At 45.1% G+C, this 19804-nt stretch overlaps 1 protein-coding gene across 1 annotated transcript in view; it reads left to right on the top strand.

Moving 5' to 3' along the window:
• Positions 1-19804, top strand: part of eea1 (early endosome antigen 1) — a 180074-nt gene that overhangs the window by 140425 nt on the left and 19845 nt on the right. Inside the window, exons 25-26 of the mRNA XM_084334575.1 lie at positions 644-829; positions 5773-6011. Coding sequence (XP_084190701.1) covers positions 644-829; positions 5773-6011 — 425 coding nt within the window. The remainder of the gene's footprint in view (positions 1-643; positions 830-5772; positions 6012-19804) is intronic.

A 19804-nucleotide genomic window follows, 5' to 3' on the forward strand; every position in this document is an offset into this window, starting at 1 on the left:
TAATAGAACAATATTAGAATATAACTTCTGAAAAAAAGTTTAGTATATTTATTATTATTTTATTTATTAATAGTTAGTATTTTTATAGTATAGTTTTACCTTGCCGGGTCAAGAATGACCCTAACACCACAGTCGTACCTTTTTTTCTGCAGATACCTTCAGAATTTTCAAAATGGTGAAACGTATTTTTGCTGTGCTTACAGTATGTGTTGTGGAGGATATCATAAAGCCTTGTTCTAATAAAATCAACTACATGGTAGTTATTACATATTATAACCTTGAAACGGGTCGCTGGAGACCCTAACACGGCATACGGCTTGGAAGAGCTCAAAAATAAACATGTCAAATGATATTTCCGTTGCCTTTTTTGAGTTGATATAAATGTTACTGATTGTGTTAAATGGGCATATAATATCGTCTCATATCGTTCGCAGGCACCTGAATCGAATCGTATCGTATCGTGGCAGACTTTGTGATATTGGCAAATATTGTATCGTTGTCCAAAGAATCGATATCGATATTGTATCGTATCGCGATGAAACTGGTGATTCCCACCCCTAATAGCAGCATGGAGGAGGTGGGAGGCACAGGTAATAGTAGAAAGATGTAGATATTCACAGTCTATCCTAAATCTCCTCTTCAGGAGCTGGGGGAGTTGCGGGAGGCCAAGCAGCTGCTGATCCAGCAGAAGCTCGAGGGTCAGGGTCGGGTGGAGGCGGCGCATGCTGCCCTGGAGCAGGAGCAGAAGGAGCACCAGGCCACCAGAGGCAGCGTGGCGCAGAGGGAGGAGCAGCTCTGCGCTCAGACCAAGGAAGTCCAGGACCTGCTGGTAGGTTCACCCACTGACAACCGTTTGGCATGCCTGTGCCTGTCGGTCATAATACCGGGTCTCTGTCAGGCCACACTCGGGTGATTATGAGTAACTGGGTGTGTGTGTAGATTGCTGAGCCTCCATATAAATGGTAAATGGCTCCATTTATATAGCGCTTTTATCCAAAGCGCTTTACAATTTGTTCTCACATTTTACCTGTTCACTCACACATTCACACACCGACAGCGGAGGCAACCATGCAAGGTGCCAACCAGCTCATTGGGAGCAATTAGGGGTTAAGTGTCTTGCTCAAGGACACTTCGACACGCTGCCCGGGAGGAGCAGGAATCGAACCGGGAACCTCGAGTACCAGACGACTGCTCTACCTCCTTGAGCCACTGTCGCCCCTGTGTAGGCTTACATGCATCTCTGCTTGCCAGTCTCGTGGACAGGGGCGGACTGGGACACAAATTCAGCCCGGGACATTCAGACGCACCAGCCCACGCACCGGCCCCGAAACCGGCCCCGGAACCGGCCCACACAGCGGCCGTTATGAAACACTCGTCCAGTATTAAACAACCCAAGGCTGTGGCTAAGGAGTCAACATCAGGGAGACCAAATCTACACCCCGCCCCTAGATGTGCACTCGTGCACAGTGCACACACACACACACACACACACACACACACATATATACCGTTACTTCCTGTCATTGGCATACGTTTTCTTTTTTTTACTAACATCTTAGTGCCTCATTAGCCTAGGGATTAAGGATACGTGAAGTATTAACTACACCATAATAATATTGAGGTTTTGATCTATAGAAATGTCTGTGCTACACAATTTCAGTTAGATTCGATTTATTGTCCTTTAATTTTGCACTCATGACATTAGTTGCTTGCCGTTTAATCAACATCGAAAGACCCCCTGCCCAGACACCCATTCCAAGAGCCTGTTCGCTTTCCAGGTCTCTCTCTCTCTCTCTCTCTCTCTCTCTCTCTCTCTCTCTCTCTCTCTCTCTCTCTCTCTCTCTTTCTGTGTCTGTCTGTCACTCTCTCTGTCTCTCCCCCAATTAAACTGTCCTACTCTACATCACCAGCATGTTTCGCAGCTAGTCACTTGTTCCTTCCTCTACTAAACAGGTCTGTAATTTTATATTGTTCTGCGTCTTTTACTAGCAATTTTAGTTTTTTAATTCTAGCTTTTTCAGCTCCACCGTTTCTTTTCTTTTACAGGGGCCAATTTCGAATTGCATATCATTCTTGGTTGACACTGAAGTTAGTAAAAATACCATCCGAATTATGAAAAAGCTTTCTTGATGGAGAAACAGTGTATAAAAAATCTGAAAGAAGGAAAGATTTACTGTTTGAAATTCTCCCAGTTGTTAGATTACTGCTTCCCTCTGCTGATCAGCTCTTCCACCTTAGAGCTATATCTCCAGGCAGCCTCACGTTGTTCACTAAGCACAACATTTGACGACACCGAAGCGAATCTTCATTCAAACAGCAATGGCAGGCAGCTCGCACAGTAGAAGCAATCGTCCGTGTTATCTGATTTGGAGAGTATTCCTTCATTAAAAGGACAACAAAAAACATCTCTGAAGGCTTATATTGTCAGAGAATAGGCTACGGTGTCAGAGAATTAGGCTACGCGGTATGCTCCAAATGGCATTGAGTTTCTCCCGTTCGATGTCTCGGATTGGCTAGGGGACACAAATTCAGCCTGAGACGTTCAGAGTCGCTCCAGCCCGCACGCACACACGCACACACACTATTGTCACCTACGGCGACTGTCCGTTGTGTGATAGTAAAGGGTTAATCTTCTGTCGTGTGGCAGTGAAAGGGTTAAAAAATGTCTTAAAACGTCTTACATTTAACTTGTTGAAACTTGCAGATACCCTGATAAAAGCACTATAAATGCAGTCCATTTACCTTTACCTATTTTATAACTGTATATGCATAGTTACATATACTGCATGCTTACTTTTACTTTTAACTTGTTTAAATCTGCAGATACCTTGTGTGTCTTGAAAAGTGATATACTGTAAACACGATGATCATTCATTGATTTATTCATTCATTCATTTTAAGGCCCTTATTGGTAAGCTACCTCCTTATACTACATCATTATTGGAATGGAATTTTGGAACCTATGGAAGCCGTTCTAGTGACTGGCTGGTCCTTAACACATTGACCGCCAGCAGTAGGGGGCGCTGATCCCCCTTCATCGCCAGGTCTTTATTCAATGGATATAGTTTTAGACTGTGACATTTGCGAGTGCTTAAAATATATCTTATATTATATCTATGGGTCTAATAATGCCATAGAGTCTCAGTGAGTTGCTTCCAGTCAACATGCCCGAGACGGATTGTTTTTTCATCCGTACATTTCCGTTTTATACCGTTTTGAATAGAGTATGGTTTGGGTGCTTTTCAGTAATTCCAGGAAAAAGACGAGAAAAAGGCATTTTACTGTAATCCAGTCATCACGTTGTAATTTTTTGGCTGATTATCTAATCATCCTGAAATCAACGCTAGATTATCATTATTATGTCTCCTCGTACATACATGAAATGACCGTCGTAGTGGGTCGCCCCCCCCCCACCGCAGCCAACGGTAAACAGCCATACACGGTCCACACAGATAGCTGTGATCGCGGTAGAAATAAACGTCAGATCAGCGATCAAATTTATATATAATGTTCTTACCTTGTATCTGATGTAATGCAAAATATCCAAATATCTGATCGCAATTCCAAATAATGCTCATGGAGGTCCGTACCACACTACCGACCGTTTCACAATGACGGGCGGGCGGAGTTACTGTTCGTTGCCATCGTTGTATAGAACTGGCTCGCCTGAGTATTTAAACCCCGCCCGCCTGGCTCAGATCGGCTTCTAAAACACACCAGCCCATTTTCAATGAGATGCAATAGCTCCGCCTGGCAGTAGAGGGCGGTGTTGACCGTCTGCCAGCTCAGACAGGGTCTGAAGGCTACCAGAGGCTGCAGCTATGAATTATGAATAGATATAGCGAATAAACTAAATAACGATCCCAAAAACGAGTAAACTTGTTTCTGTATTTAATTTTTTTATTATTTTTTAAACAAACACATAAACAAACATGACAACACACAATAGGATATACAAATACACAAAAATATAGTAGCTCCACATAGGCTGAAGGACATAGTGTACACCAAATTATCAATTAAGCAATGCGAACGGAAATTTGGCCCCATAATCACTCATGCAATCCGGATATGGCGTGAAACACAAAAAAAAGACTCTATCCCACATACATGGCATAATCATACTCCCTTATTCAATAACAATGCACTCTTGATTGGAAAACAACCTATAAGATTCCCTAGATGGGAAAAGCAAGGCATACACACATTAGGAGACGTTTTCAACAAACAGGGTTTTTGTAGTTTTGATGAGATATGCAAAAAATTTAATCTCACCAAGTCCTCATATTATTTTTACGCACAGTTATTGGCATGTTTGAAGGCTCACGGTGTTCCATTAAGGATACCAATTGTACACCACAGATACCACAAATTCTTCTATGAAAGAGAGACATCGAGAGGTTTTGTTTCAGATTTTTATCATCAATTACTAACGGCCTCGTATGAAACCCTACATCTAGACTCAGTCTGGAGGAGGGATATACCAGACCTGGAGATAGACTTTGACTGGCAAGAAGCCTGGGCAAATGTACGCCTTGCATCAAGGAACCCGGACCATCAACAAATCAATCTTAACTATATTCACAGGACATACTTAACTCCTATAAGACTGAACAAAATGGGTCTTAAACAAGACTCCAAATGCTCCTTATGTACAAATGGGGATGAAGGGACATTTATGCACATGTACTGGGACTGCCCACCAGTTAAGATATTTTGGAAAGAAGTGACCCAGCAATTGTCAAATCTCTTAACTCTGGATATACCTGTACACCCCTCTGTATTACTGCTGAATGATGTCTTTGAGCATGCAGTACCTCCACAGCTAAAGAGATTGGTTTTATCCGGTATCACAGTGGCTAAAAAGCTGATAGCATCACGATGGTTTCAACCGGAAAAAATTTGCCGTAAGGTCTGGATTCTTACATATCTCGATGTGATTTATCAAGAAATATCAACAGCTAGAATTTTGGGTCTCAATGAATCCAAAATGGCAATGTGGTTAGAAGTGGTGGAGAGAATAAAAGCCAGCATATAATGGTAGTGTCTGGCTAGGAACAAATTATAATGGTTGGATTATCCAATGGGGGGTCCGGGAGAGGGGGGTACGAGCTGGAGCATATGTGTATTTGTAAACTTGTTTCTGGCGCTGAACGCATGGCGGGCAATAACGAGTATACTCGTTTCCGGCGCAGATTGTGTTAAGGTCCCCAGAGTTTGCTCTGAACAGGGTAAATCTGCATTTTGCTATGATGCCCCTAGCTCATGGAATTAACTCCAACAGTCCTTAAAGCTTGGGATTCTCCCCTCTGTTGCAGAGTTTAAAACCTTGATCTCCAACTTTTGTCAATCAAGTTGTACGTGTTTTAATTGATTTGTTATCCTTACTTGTCTTATTGTTGTGATTTTATATGCTGTGTGATTATATATATATTTTTGCTTAACTCTGTATGTACACTCGACGTGACTGTAAATGAGGGAAACCTCAGGGAAACCGGTATGCGCAGATTACCCAAGGGAGTCTCTCGCAGACAATCAAAGTGCAGATCGACTTTGGGATGGTCTCGCCGTGTTCAGGAGACTCGGGCGTATAAAAAGAAGTCTATTGGATCATGTCTCCAGCACCCCCACAGCCGTAGCTACAATCACTTATGTCAAGGCTCTAATCAACATTCATTCATTTTATCCCCCCGCTCTCTGCCATGAGCTCAAAATACTGGAAGTGTTGTGATGGTCTATTGAGTAATTCATTCCTTCCTTCCTTCCTCCCAGGCATCAGAGAAGCGAGGCAGGGAGCAGCAGGTGAAGCGCGGGGAGGAGGCGGAGGCCAGGCTGGGCCTGCAGGTGACGGCGCTGAACGAGAACGTTGCCACGCTGAAGAGGGAGTGGCAGGGCAGCCAGCGGCGGGTGGGCGAGCTGGAGAAGCAGACGGACGAGCTGAGGGGAGAGATCGCCGTGCTGGAGGCCACCGTGCAGAACAACCAGGACGAGAGGCGGGCCCTCTTGGAGAGGTGTGTGCGTGTGCCTGTGCGTGCACGTGTGTGCCAGTTTCTTTGCTCACACATGCCTGTTTGCATGATGACTAGGGTTGTGTACCGTTCACATTTGAACTGATACCGGTACCCGTATCAGTTCCTGGAATTCGGTATCCAGAATTCCCCAACCCAACGGTACCTTTTTTCGGTACTTAACTCTCTATAATAACCCAAAAAATTATTTCAGTTGTAAAAAAAAAATTAAATAAGACCAAACTTCTCAATTTCAACATTTGTATTTATTTAGAACATTTAGTTATTTATTGTTGTAACACACCACACAAAATAAATTGCATGATCATTCATGTATTATGTTTGTAAATGTTTGAAACAAACTCCTCTGACCTCGTCTGGTCTTTCCAAAGACCCAAGAGACGGGACAGTAATATATATCAAGTGTTTCCCCTAGGATTTTTTTTAGGGGGGGTGGTAGGCCCCCCAAAACTACTTGTCGCAAGGCGCGCGTGTATTAACACATAAATTAACTTATTTACAATTTTACATACAGTAGTGACAACACACATGAACTATTTACAATACAGGGACAGTGTTTCCCACAGGATTTTCTCAGAATGGATTTGGTAGTTTTTTTCTACGTCTCCGTAGACCGTCCGTGCCGCACCACCGTTTTAAAGTCTTAGTGAATTGATTGATTTATATGAAAACAGATTTATGTATAATTTAGCTAGCTCGCCAACGTTACTGTGATTAAAGCAAACTTTAATTAAAAAAAAAGTATTAAAAACACTTTGTGGAAAAGGCTCCCTCTTGTCTAGTATATTTCACTCTTATACTAAACATGTAAAGGTACCGAAATTTGGTACCGATTGATCTAGCATACTTGGTAGTACTGTAATTCGGTCGGTACCCTTAAAAGTACAGAGTTCGTGCGGCTAGGTGGTGCAGTGGGCAAGGCGCTCACCACCAATGCAGGAGACGCTGGGTTCGAGCCCAGCTCTCCGCATTGCATTCAGCTTTGCTGGTCGTTCATACTAATACATTTGGCAGTATTAGGGGGTGGGAAGCTGATGGGTGGGGATCGGACGTTGTGGACAGCGACTCCTACAGGTCGGTTGGTGCGCCTGCGCAGTAGAATCAGGAAGCGACGGGGGCGGTGTCCCTCCAAAGTGCAGACCACCGACGCTGAAAGATCGCGCTGTGCAGGTGAAAAGATGCGACGGCTGCTACCTCGAGTACCGGAGGGGACTCGTGCAATGTATGGCTTCGTCCACATTACAGCCGGCTTGTGGGAGGCATGGCCAAACAGCGTTCGAGATAGGGGAGGGTAGAATTGGACGATACGAAATTGGGATGGGAGAAAAATAGAAAATGGGAGTAAAAATTAAAAGTACAGAGTTCGGTACCCAACCCTAATGATGACCTGACAACGTGCATACTCATTTGGGTGGGCCTTTGACTCCCCTTAACTCATTCAGCGCCATAGGCTATCCCCATCTCTGCCGCTTCACGCCAGCTTAAATGGTAATTTTCGCAGTGTTTCACGATGTTTGCAGAGCTGTGTGTGTGTTCTGTATTATAGCTGTGGAGACAATGGTGTGGCTCATTTGACAGACACTACTTGTAGTCCAACATGGAAAAAAGAGTTTGTTTCTACACACTGTAGTTTGTAGTTTATTACACGCTAAACATCGTCCATTTCCGGAATCATCCAGTCTTTTTCCATAGATCGTGAGATAGGACGCGTTATATGCAATAAGCCCGAATCGTTCTGGTTGATTCCCTGAAACCCCAAATACTCCCAAATCAAAGGTATATAACATCTATTATGTACCTTCACAAAATCATCAATAGCGCGGCGGGCGGTATTTGACCTAGGCCCCACACCGCCTCACACCGCGCAGCCAGAGGTGAGGGCGCGGCCTCGCCAGCAGCTGTGGCGAGGCCCCCGACCAGCGGCCATGTTTCCCCCGCCTGAGGTACCCTGGACACAAAGACAACAGGTGATCACAAGGCCGACAGCCTTGGCGGCCGAGGGATCGGCTACATTAGATGAGCACGCCCTAAAAAACCGTCGCCGTCTAGCTCACTCTCCGGTCACTCCCCCCCCCCCCCCAACACCAGCGGGATACGGGCTCTGATTTGTTCCCTTTGGCTGCGGGCCGCGTGTCTTCAGTGTAGCACAAGCGGCCCCACGTCTCGCTTCTCATGGGGACGGGCTGACACCCAGTTGCTGGCTAGGCCTGGGTCTGTCCGTGAGAATGCTGTGCTGTCAAGCGGCTCCCACGCCACACGTTCTGCGTCTGAGTTTGGTGAGCCTGGTGTTGTGTCTGTCAACGACGAAGGTTGTCAGCGGGGGAACTCGGGGCCCAGGGGGTCGCAGCGTGAGTTCCCCCAGCCCTGCCCTCGCCAGGCCGGGTATCACGTTAGTGCCTCCCACGGCCGGAAGACCGGCGGTGGTCAGTCAGGCCCGCGTGATTTGGGTGGTAGTAATATCACTGCAGGGCTACGGTGTGTAGGAACCCACCCTATCGGGCAGTGTGGGGACCACACGCCTTGCATGTCCAGCTGTAGAACAGTTCCTCAGCAGTCCATGCCGGGGAGATGTTCAGTGGGGGAGCTTATGTCACCCAGTGTGATGCCAGCTTCCCCCGTATCAAACCGGCCCTTTCTGTCGGGGTCCCCCCTTTGGGTGCTATTGTCTCGTTGGTAGTGTCAGGGTGCGAATCCCGGCTCCGCGAGACGCCCTGCTCGCACGGTTGGTGAGTCCAGGGTTGGCAACGCACAGCGGATGGGACCGGGCCGCCTATCTACAGTTCCTGGCGGACCAGCGCCAAGTGGCGGCGGGTGCGCTTTGTGATTATCATCACATATGGCTACAGCAGTGCCTTATGTCGTGGTGGATGGAGAGAACGCTGAGGCGAGGACTTGTGTTGCAGTTTGCACAACCTCACCCTCCGTTTTCAGGTTTGGTACAGACCCTATTGTCAGGGTCAACAGCGGTGACAGCTCTGGCCGACGAGATCCAATCTCTGTTGGCGAAGCAAGCCATCGTCGTGGTCCCAAAGGAGGACGCGATGCGTGGAGTTTCCTCCCGTTATTCTCTGGTGCCCGAGAAATTGGGGGGGGGGGGGTGTCAGACCCATACTGGACTAGGGTTGCACGGTATACCGGTATTAGTATAGTACTGCGGTACTAGAGTGTTCGAAATGATACTATACTGCGTTTGGGAAAAAACTGTACTTTTTTTATTTTTTTATTTATTAATTTATGCATGCAAATGTCTTCCTATTGGAGCACAGCGCTGCTGTCAGTGGTGACGTTGCGCTAGTTTACCGGAAGCAACCTTCTGGAATGAAGAACAACAAACTAGTCACGAGAGCTAGCATAGTTCGTCCAACGAATGTTGGCATCAATGGCATGACTACAGTACTGATAGGAGCTATTGTAGCACGTAACGTTAGTTATCATAACCATCGGCAATCGCAGTGAGGATCTTTATTGATTAACGTTAGCTAGCTAGCTTTAACTAGAATTATAGTTCGCTAGCTATATAAGCTAATGTTAGCCGAGTTTATTCTATGCAAAATGTGCTGGCTAGCTAACGTTAATCAATAAATATCCTCACTGCGATTAGTTAGTTATCACAACCATCGGCAATCGCAGTGAGGATCTTTATTGATTAACGTTAGCTAGCTAGCACATTTAGCATATATAGCTTATATAGCTAGCGAACTATAATTCTAGTTAAAGCTAGCTAGCTAACGTTAATCAATATAGATCCTCACTGCGATTGCCGATGGTTGTGATAACTAATGTTACGTTAATGCTACAGTAGCTCCTATCAGTACTGTAGTCATGCCATTGATGCCAACATTCGTTGGATGAGCTATGCTAGCTCTCGTGACTAGAGTTCCTTATACGAGCATTAGAAAATGTCCACAATGCTATTAGCAAGAATAGAAAATAAATTGAAAAGCCTAATAATAAGCTATACATAGCCTAAACTGCCATGCTGAAAGCTAGTAAACACAGCATCTCTATGGCTTAGTCACAAACGTGATTTATACAGAGACATTTGACAATTGCCCATTAATGGTTCATACATACTGTATAAAGATAACGGAAATCTATTTTATTTTTGTTAAACAGCCTACAATATGACAACCTAGTTCTAGATTATGATATAATCAGTCTCACTCATCAAAATGTTTTCTAGGTAACTTATGGTATCTCAAACTAATTAGGCCCTCTGCTATGACAAATGTATAATAATACAACCATACTTCCATACTTTTTCTACCCCTTGAATTTTTTTTAACTACAGCAGTCTGCTGCATTTGGCTCACAGAGCGACTCCCCCCACCAGAAGCAACCTAACCTCCCAGCTTTTTTTGAGCAGCATATTAAGTACACAAATTAGTCCAAAGATGATAAAAGGATCAACAGGGCAGTCGCAGAGTTCATCTGTATCGACCAAGTTCCAATATACCGTAAATCCTCTAATAGAGGAGGGACTCCCAATAAAGGAGGGGCCTCTTATAAGGGGGGGGGGGGGGGGGGGGGGGGTTGATGCATTTAGACAAACACAGGCCGGTCTCTAATATAAGGTCGCAAAAAAAAGTATTATTTTTTATTTTTCGTGCCGTGATATAGAATGAGATAAACTCTTCCCAATGGAAATCAAGTGCTGCCTCCCGCTACACTGACTACCGTACATTAACGTTTCCCTCTGGTTAGCTTTAGCGCTAGCCGCTAGCTAACGTTGTCATAATATCTAGATCTGTGGTGTCAGCTGGGTGACGTTGACTTCGTTTGAAAACGTTAACGTTCGCTATCTATATGGCATTGGCAGACGAGGCTGGCGTTGTCCAGTTGACACATTACAGACCATGATGCTATGATAACGTTAGTAGCTAAAGCTACTAAACAACTCTGAGGAAGTCGAGAAGGTACCACACGCTAAACCGTCCCCGGACCACACAACCTAGTATAGACAGTTCCAACTTCAGTGTGTGAATTACGTTAATCCCACAATTACTCAACTGCACTCAATATTTAAATACCAATGCTAGTCTAAATAAATGTAGACAGACAATGTGCGTATTAAAAAATAATAATAATAATAATGCAATAAAAGTCTGAAAATGAAGGGATTATGTCCATGAGTGTAATTTTTTTTTATTAAGGCCTGCCTCTTATATAAGCCTCTCTCTAATAAAGGCCTGGTGCTCTTTGCAGCTGAGGTAAATAGAAGACCCGTCCTATATTTGAGGATTTACGGTATATACAGTTGAGAAAGCTGGGTTCAGAAACCTTGTACAGCAACTGTTTTGAGTGCAAAAAAAGTTCTCCAGCATTTTGAATGCCATTGCTTTTAATTAAATTTATTTATTCTTGTCATTGTTCATTGTTGTGTTTTAAAATAAAGAACAATAATGACATCTCAAGTTTCAAGTTTCTTTAATAGTTGTCATACAGAAGTACAGAATACTTTCATACAAAATGCTTCTTACTGTTACGCTCCAGAGACTGTGCTAGACAAGATAGTATCAAATAACATAGTATAGCATGTAATTTAGAAGAAGAAAATGAGGTCACAGTGTTCGGTATAGACATATGTACAATGTTCTGAGTTACCATATAATATACAATACTATGCAGTGTACTAATGTACAGTACTATATAGTGCAAAGCAGAAATGGGATGAGGTACAATTTAGGTACAATTTACAGTAAGGTGTACGAGTTGTAGTGCAATCCTTCATCAATAAATATAAAGTGTGGGGAGTGGGTGCTACAGTGTGTTTGTTTAAAGTGGGTGTGTGCTATAAAGTGTGTGGAGTGGGTGCTACAGTGTGTTTGTTTAAAGTGAGTGTGTGCGTGTGGATGTGTGTGCTATGTGCGTTTGGTGGTTGTTGTTGTGTAGTGTTCATTGTTCGTTTAGCAGCCTGATGGCCTGGGGATAGAAGCTTCTTCTGAGTCTTTCTGTGCTCGCCTTGAGACTCCGGTATCGCTTGCCTGACCGCAGCAGTTCAAAGAGGCAGTTGTTCGGGTGACTGGAGTCTTTAATGATTCTCTTAGCCTTGCCCTTGCAACGCTTGTTGTAAATGTTCTGGAGGGTGGGGAGCCCCCCTCCAATTGTGCGTTCGGCTGAACGTGTCACTCTTTGTAGTCTGCTTCGGTCTTGTGCAGTGCTATTCCCAAACCAGGAGGTGATGTTGCCGGTCAAGATGCTCTCTATTGTACATGAGTAGAAGTTCTTAAGGATCTTCTGACTGACTTGGAACTTCCTTAGGCGCCTGAGGAAGTAGAGGCGTTGTCGTGCCTTCTTCACAACACTGTCAATGTGTGTGGTCCATGTCAAGTCCTCGGATATGTAGGCTCCGAGGTACTTAAAGCTGTTGACTCTCTCAACCGGTGCCCCGTCGATGCTGAGGGGGCTGTAGTCCTTGACCCCCGACCTCCTGAAGTCCACAATCATCTCCTTTGTTTTGCTGACGTTCAGGGAGCAGCTGTTTTCCTGGCACCATCCCGCCAGGACCTTGACCTCTTCCAGGTAGGCCCTCTCGTCGTTGGCAGAGATCAGGCCCACCACCACTGTGTCGTCCGCAAATTTGATGATTGTATTGCTACTCCGCTGAGCCACACAGTCGTGTGTGTACAGGGAGTAGAGGAGGGGACTCAGAACACAGCCCTGGGGGGCCCCTATGTTGAGGGTGATGGATGAGGAGGTGCAGTTGCCTGCTCTCACCACCTGGGGTCTGCCAGTCAGGAAGTCCAAGACCCACTGGCAGAGGTCATAGTTCAAGCCCAGGTCCCTGAGCTTGGCTATGAGTATGGAGGGGACTATGGTATTGAATGCCGAGCTGTAGTCGATGAATAGCATTCTCACATAGTTCCCCTGCCTCTTGTCCAGGTGTGATGCTGCTGTGTGCAGCACATGGGCTATGGCGTCCTCCGTGGACCTGTTGGGGCGGTATGCAAATTGCAGGGGGTCCATGTTGATGGGGAGGGAGGAGCAGATGTAGCCCTTTACTAGCTTCTCAAAGCACTTCATGGCTATGGAGGTGAGAGCTACAGGGCGGTAGTCGTTGAGGCAAGCAGGCTTGGATTTTTTGGGTACAGGGATAATAGTGGACTTCTTCAGGCAGGTGGGGATGACAGCCTGTTCTAAGGACAGGTTAAATATGTCAGTGAATACTGGGGCCAGTTGGTCGGCACAGACTTTTAGGACGCGGCCGGGGATGCCGTCCGGACCTGCTGCCTTCCTGATATTCACTTTTTTAAAGGTCCGCCTCACCTCATGCTCTGTTACCCTGAACACTGCGCCTCCATCAGCAGCCGACCCCCCCCCCCCCCCCCCCCATTGCCGTGGCTTGTGAGCTGGTGTTGTTATTACCAGCATCAAACCTCGCATAGAAGGTATTGAGGTCATTTGCTAAGGAGATGTCACTGTTCAGTTTGAGGGAGGCGCCTTTGTAGTCTGTCATCGTTTTGAGCCCCTGCCACATAGCTCTAGAGTCAGCTTGTTCAAACTGGAGTTCAATTTTATCCCTGTAGCGCCGTTTGGCCTCTGACACTGTCCTCCTTACGTTGTATCGCGCCACCTTGTGGTCATTCATGTTGCCTGCCACTAGGCCGTCGTTGTATGCTTTGGTGCGCTCTCTCAGAGCTTCACGGACGGATTTGTCTACCCAGGGTTTTTGATTTGGGTAAACTCTCATTTTGGTAGTGGGGATTGTTTCTTCCACCATAGTACAAACATAGTCCAGCACTGTCTCCGTGTAGACATTAATGTTATCTGTGTCGCGGAACACATTCCAGTCTGTGCAGTCAAACGCAGACTGGAGCGTCTCCTCTGACGTCAAATCCCATTTCTGCACCTCTCGCGAGACTACAGGAGTACTTTTGATTCTCTGTTTGTACATTGGTGAAAGAAAGATGGACGCGTGATCTGATTTACCAAAGCCACTATCAGAATGAGCCTTGTAGCCACCTTTAAATTGCGTGTAACAGTGATCTAGGATGTTACCGCCTCTGGTGTTGCAAGTCACATGCTGATAGAAGTCAGGTAATACCTTTCTCAGATTGGCGCTATTTAGGCCTGCCGCGATAAGCAATAAATCGATTAATTGCCGCGATAATTAAAATGAATGCAATGATTTTGACGGGCGCGATTAATTGCTATTTGCGCGTTTGTTTTAATGAGGCGGACCCAGTGCCCCTTGTCAGTCACTGTCCGTGTTGGGAGGCGGGCCGCTGGCTTTACTACAGAGCACAGCACAGGAGCTCCGTGGGGCTAACGTTACCCCTCATTGTGTCTATTCTACTAGCATTAACGTTACTCATACAAACAGTAAACACAGTTTTCAATCAATCAATAACAACATTAACGAGACCCTCGTTGTGTCTATTCTGCTAACGCTAACGTTACCTCTCATTGTGTCTATTCTACAAGCGTTAACGTTAGCTAGGCTGTCTATGCTAACGTTAACGTTAGCATTAGGCTAACAAGCTGTAACGTTACCAGTCGCGTCTATTTGCTAACGTTAGCATTAGGTAATAACCGGTTTAAAATGGATGGTGATTACCTCACGTTGTGTCTATTCTACTAGCATTAACGTTACTCATACAAACAATCAATAGCGAGTTATATTGATCACGCTATGTACGATAGCCATGCTAAAACGCTAGCACAACATTAGCACCTAACCTAACAACAAGCCTTAACAAGTCAGCGATCTTTTTGCGAGACTAAACTCTCCGCTCGGTGGCAAATTGTGTTGATGTCGGTTTTGTTTAATCAATAAATGAGGCAGAATACACAGTGACTGTATCCTTTGTTTATTGCACTTGTGCCTGCTGCAAACATAATGATTATGAAATCCTAGAGACGCGTCTCTATTCTGACCAATCAGTGGTCTGCAGTGTTTCACGTGACTTTTCTGGTACCCAAAGTACCTGATAATCACAACAATACTTCCGGTCCGGTCGGTGGGCTTCAAAATAAAAGTCTAAAACACAGGAAAAGACGGAGCGGTGGGCTTCAAAATAAAAGTTTTGGGAAATAAATGTCTCAAAAAAAAATTCTCTAACCGGTCGCAATAATATCGCTTATCGCGATATTTTCGGGGGCAATTAATCGCCCAGCAAAATGTGTTATCGTGGCAGGCCTAGCGCTATTGAAATCACCCAGCACCAAAATGGCCATCTGAGAGTGTTTCCCTGATTTTGAGAAAGTATAGAAAAGTATCAAAATTCATATTGGTATATTATCGAAACCAAACATTTGGTATCGTGACAACCCTATACTGGACCTGTCCCATGGAAGGTTCAGAATGTTGACCCTCTCCCACCTGTTAGATGCTGTCAGGTGGGAGACTGGTTCACCTCCATAGACCTGTAGGATGCGTATTTGCATCCCGATCTTCCATCCTAGGGCTTACCTACGCTTCCTTTGCAGGGCTACTCTCTGGCTCCCCGCATCTTCACCAAGTGCGTGGAGACCGCACTGGGGCCTCTGCGTCGTCGGGGTTTACGAATTTTATTCTACTCTGGACGACGTTCTGGTCCTTGGCCGGTCAGGGTAGATCGCCAGGTCTCATACCAGGCAGCCACGGGGTGCTGTGTCACACGTGGTCCCGCCTGTGCTGTGCGTTTTCAGGGGTGTCTAGTTCCCCCTTTTATCGCACTTTGGTGGAGTTGACTGCCTCCCCCCCTTCGTTAGGATGGGCGGGTGGACGAGACTCCCCTCCTCCCTGGTTGGGGCTTACGGGCCCTCAGGGGGTACACTTGTCGGGCCACGCGTCTGCTCTGCCCCATATCTCATAATGGCGAAGAGCGAGACGCGTTTGGCCAGTATGATAATATAACGAAAGGTTATCCTATAACCTAGTTATATGAATACTGGCTGAGCGTCTCGCTCTTAGCGCCCTGAGGTCCCTTGGATGGGTTTTCAGTGTTGGAAACTTTTTCTGAGGAAGGTAGAGTGTGACCATGTCCGGCGTCGTATAGTAGGACGCGGGGGCGTGGCCTGGTCACGTGCATGTGAGTGCAATTGTTTGTTCGTGAGCACATTAGGTGTTGGCGATAAGAGAGATCTCATAATGGCGAAGAGCGAGACGCTCCGCCAGTATTCATATAACTAGGTTATAGGATAACCTTTCGTTAACGTTAGCAGAATAGACACAACGAGAGTCTGGTTAATGTTGTTATTGATTGATTGAAACTGTGTTTACTCTGGCTTGTTCCAAGCCCCCACGGACATAGCTATGCTCACGGAGCTCTCATGCTGTACGCCAGCGGCCCCGCCTCCCCACACGGAGATGAAACGGAGTACTACCTGCAGTGGAAAACGAATGAAGTAGCGAGTAGAGTAGAGTAGGGTAGAGTCGAGTAGGTACTATGCAATGGAAAAGAGGCATTAGAGTAGACCACAGAGTACAGCAACTCGCAATGGGCCTGGTCTACAAGATACACTACACCACTAAGGTACCCATGTACATGTCAAAATACTTCCCAAAGGTCAGTGAATACCACGAACACAACACCAGAGGGAGCTCCACAAATCATGTTAAACCCAGATTCGGCTCAAACAAGGGACTAAACACGTTTCGCAATTATGCCACATCAATGTGGAACACCCTACCCACAGCTGTAAAGGAATGTGAATCACTATCCAATGTTGTTTCCCCCACCCCACCTACCCAACCCCCTCCAATGTACAGTCCCCCCCACCCCACCTACTCACCCCCCCCCCCCCTCAACCCCACCTACCCAACCTCCTCCAATGTACAGTTTCTTCTCCCTCAAATGTATATACTGTATATACTCTCTTTTTAGAAACTGTCAGTTTCCAACGCCCGGGTCTATATGACAGGCGTTGTACTCTTAAACAGTACTGTATATTTGTATATCTTGTATGCAGGGCTTGACATTAACTTTTTGGCTCACTGGCCACTGTGGCTAGTGGTTTTCCAAAGTCACTAGCCACTCAGCATTTTCACCAGCCAAAAATCACCACACTAAATAATTTTTTCATCAATACGTTCCCATTTTATAGCGTGATGAATATGTTTAAAATCTAAATGCATATGATCGGTATCATGTTCCACCATGAATGCTTGAAAGGGGGGGGGGGGGGCGGGGCACATCGTTTCTGATTATTGATTACCAATAACGCCATTCGTTATTGTAGCATCATACACTGATGTGTCATGATGTCATGATGTCATGTATGTTTTGTATCTCATAAATGTCACTATAAATTGAAAATGGGGTACCCTGATGTAAACAAGACAAACATCTTTCTCTGGTCTGCATCCCCTTAACAATTGTGTGTATTGAGCCGTACTGTATTGTACCCATTCTGCAATCTGTTAAATAAAGTTTTCATTCATTCATTCATCGGCTGGTTGGCTATGCTAACGAGGCCTGATCAGCATGAAATCTACGTGAAATCGTTCTTACCTGTGGCCAGTTGGATCCCAAAAAGGATTTCCCAGTTATTGATTGCCATCTGGTAGATCGATATGTCCATTGGCTGATGCTATATTCCTTTACTGCATACTGAATTCGGCATCGCAAAAGGTATTCCATGCAATCTGATGAAGGCATAGCTTCACGCTAACAGAAAAAGTAGGCCTGAATGAATTTTTTTTACATCCGGTCTGAAAACGAGGAGTACTCGAGACAGCACCACTACCAGGATCTGGCCGGTAATGCACTTTTCCGAATTGTTGTGGGAGTTGTAGTATTATGTAGTATCACTTGGATTGACTTAATTATTGCCGATGCCTTTTGTAGACTACAACGTATTTTTTTCATAGAAAAAAAGTCACCGCTTCTACCACTTATGGCCGGTAGAATGACTGAGTTACCGGCCACAGCCGAATTCTACCAGCATGTGTCCGGTGTTAGGGATGGGTACCTTTCACATTTGAACCGATACGGTACCGGTACCTGTGAATCGATACCGGTACCCAACGGTACCTTTTTTTGGTACTTTAGTCTAAAAAAAAATGTATTTACCTACATCAGTCGTGAAAAAAAAAATCCTAACTTCAAATAACTACTATTTCGACCGTTTTCGGCTTGCCATTGCTCCAACTGCTTTGTTGTTGAATCAAGTCAAATCATAGGTAAGCATATATTGTGCGTGTGAACGTTGACATGAAAAGAAAAAAGTTAAATTTTTTTTTTTTTTTTTTTTTTTTTTTTTTTTTTTGTATCTCACTTGAATCGATACTCGGTAGTACCGACGTGTTTCGTTTCGGTACCTCAAAAGAACCGAATTCGGTACCCATCCCTAGCCGGTGTTAATGTCAAGCCCTGCTTGTATGTCATAAATGTCTGGATGTAACAGTACTGTTACAGTCATGTATGTCATATATGTTATGATGAATTGAAAAGGGGGAACCCTGATGTAAACAAGACGAAAGTCTTTCTCTGGTCTGCATCCATATACATTGTGTGTATTGAGCCGTACTGTATTGTACCCATTCTGCAATCTGTTAACTCATTCAGCGCCGGCCGGATATGACCAAATTAGGGCTACCACACCAGCGCTTTAATCAATGGGAGGACGGGGAAATTTGCGAGTGCTTAAAATATATCTTAAATTATGGCTATGGGTCTAATACACCCGTCGCTTATCAATGACTTGCTTGCAGTCAACATGTACGAAACGGATTGTTTTTTCATCTGTACATTTCCGTTTTATACCGTTTTGAATACGAGTATAGTTTTGGAGATTTCTAGTAATTCCAGAGAAAGACAAGATAATAGCCCTTTAGTGGAATACACAAAACACGTTGTAATTTTTCGGCTGATTTATGAATCGTTTTCAAATAAACGCTAGATTATCGATAGTATATGTGTCCTCATGTACGAAGAGAAGCAGGGTCTGAAAAATTGCTTCTCCGTACTTTGGTCGGCGCGAACCTCACACACACGCGCGCGCGAGCTCCGATGGCGGTGATAGGAACATCTAATTACCCAAGATTCGTAACATAAAGGCCTTACCTCACATCTGATGTCATGCAAAAAGATTAATCCAATTCCTGATCACCATTCCAAATATCGATCGTGTCCATTGATCCAACGTTATAGTCCAAAACACAATGATCCACGATGCTCCCAGTGGGGGGACTCAATGCAATAGTATCCAGCTGCATGCCTGAGAAGTAAAACCTGGACCGGACTTATTTTTTTGATGCACAATCCCAGCCAATCCAATCCAATGATGTGCAATACCATCCGGGAGACGATAGGCGGCGGTATTTGCCCTTTTGCGAGCTCAGACCCATTCCCAACGATAACATCAGGTTGGATGGATGAAAATGAATGGATATCGCTAAATATAACGATTAAAACCCGACTATACTCGTGATTGGCACGGAATGAGTTAAGGCGTTAAGACCAACCCCATTGACAAGGCCTCCGGGTGTACAAGGACACACAAAAATGCTCCATATCTATACACCGTGAACATAATCAAGCTACTCATCGGTAATTTGTTAAGTATTGCGACCCGACAGCGAGATGCTGTCGACCTACTGCCTGGCAAAGACAAAGTATCCCATCCACCCAGCTGCCCCTCGTCCCCACCCACCCGAAGTATGCCAGCCCCCGCAGCCCGCGTATAAAAAAACATAAGGCTAATGCCGAGCTAACAGCCCAGCCCCACACAACAATGTAATACAGAGCCAACAGTTCAGCCCCACCATTCCCAAAACAACAAGAATAGTGATGGCCTTAAAACGATTAAAGTGAATCTAATGTTTTTCAGCACACATGAAACCAGCTCAT

Source organism: Notolepis coatsorum, assembly GCF_963971535.1.
Source record: "Notolepis coatsorum genome assembly, chromosome: 18".
Lineage (NCBI taxonomy): Eukaryota > Metazoa > Chordata > Actinopteri > Aulopiformes > Paralepididae > Notolepis > Notolepis coatsorum.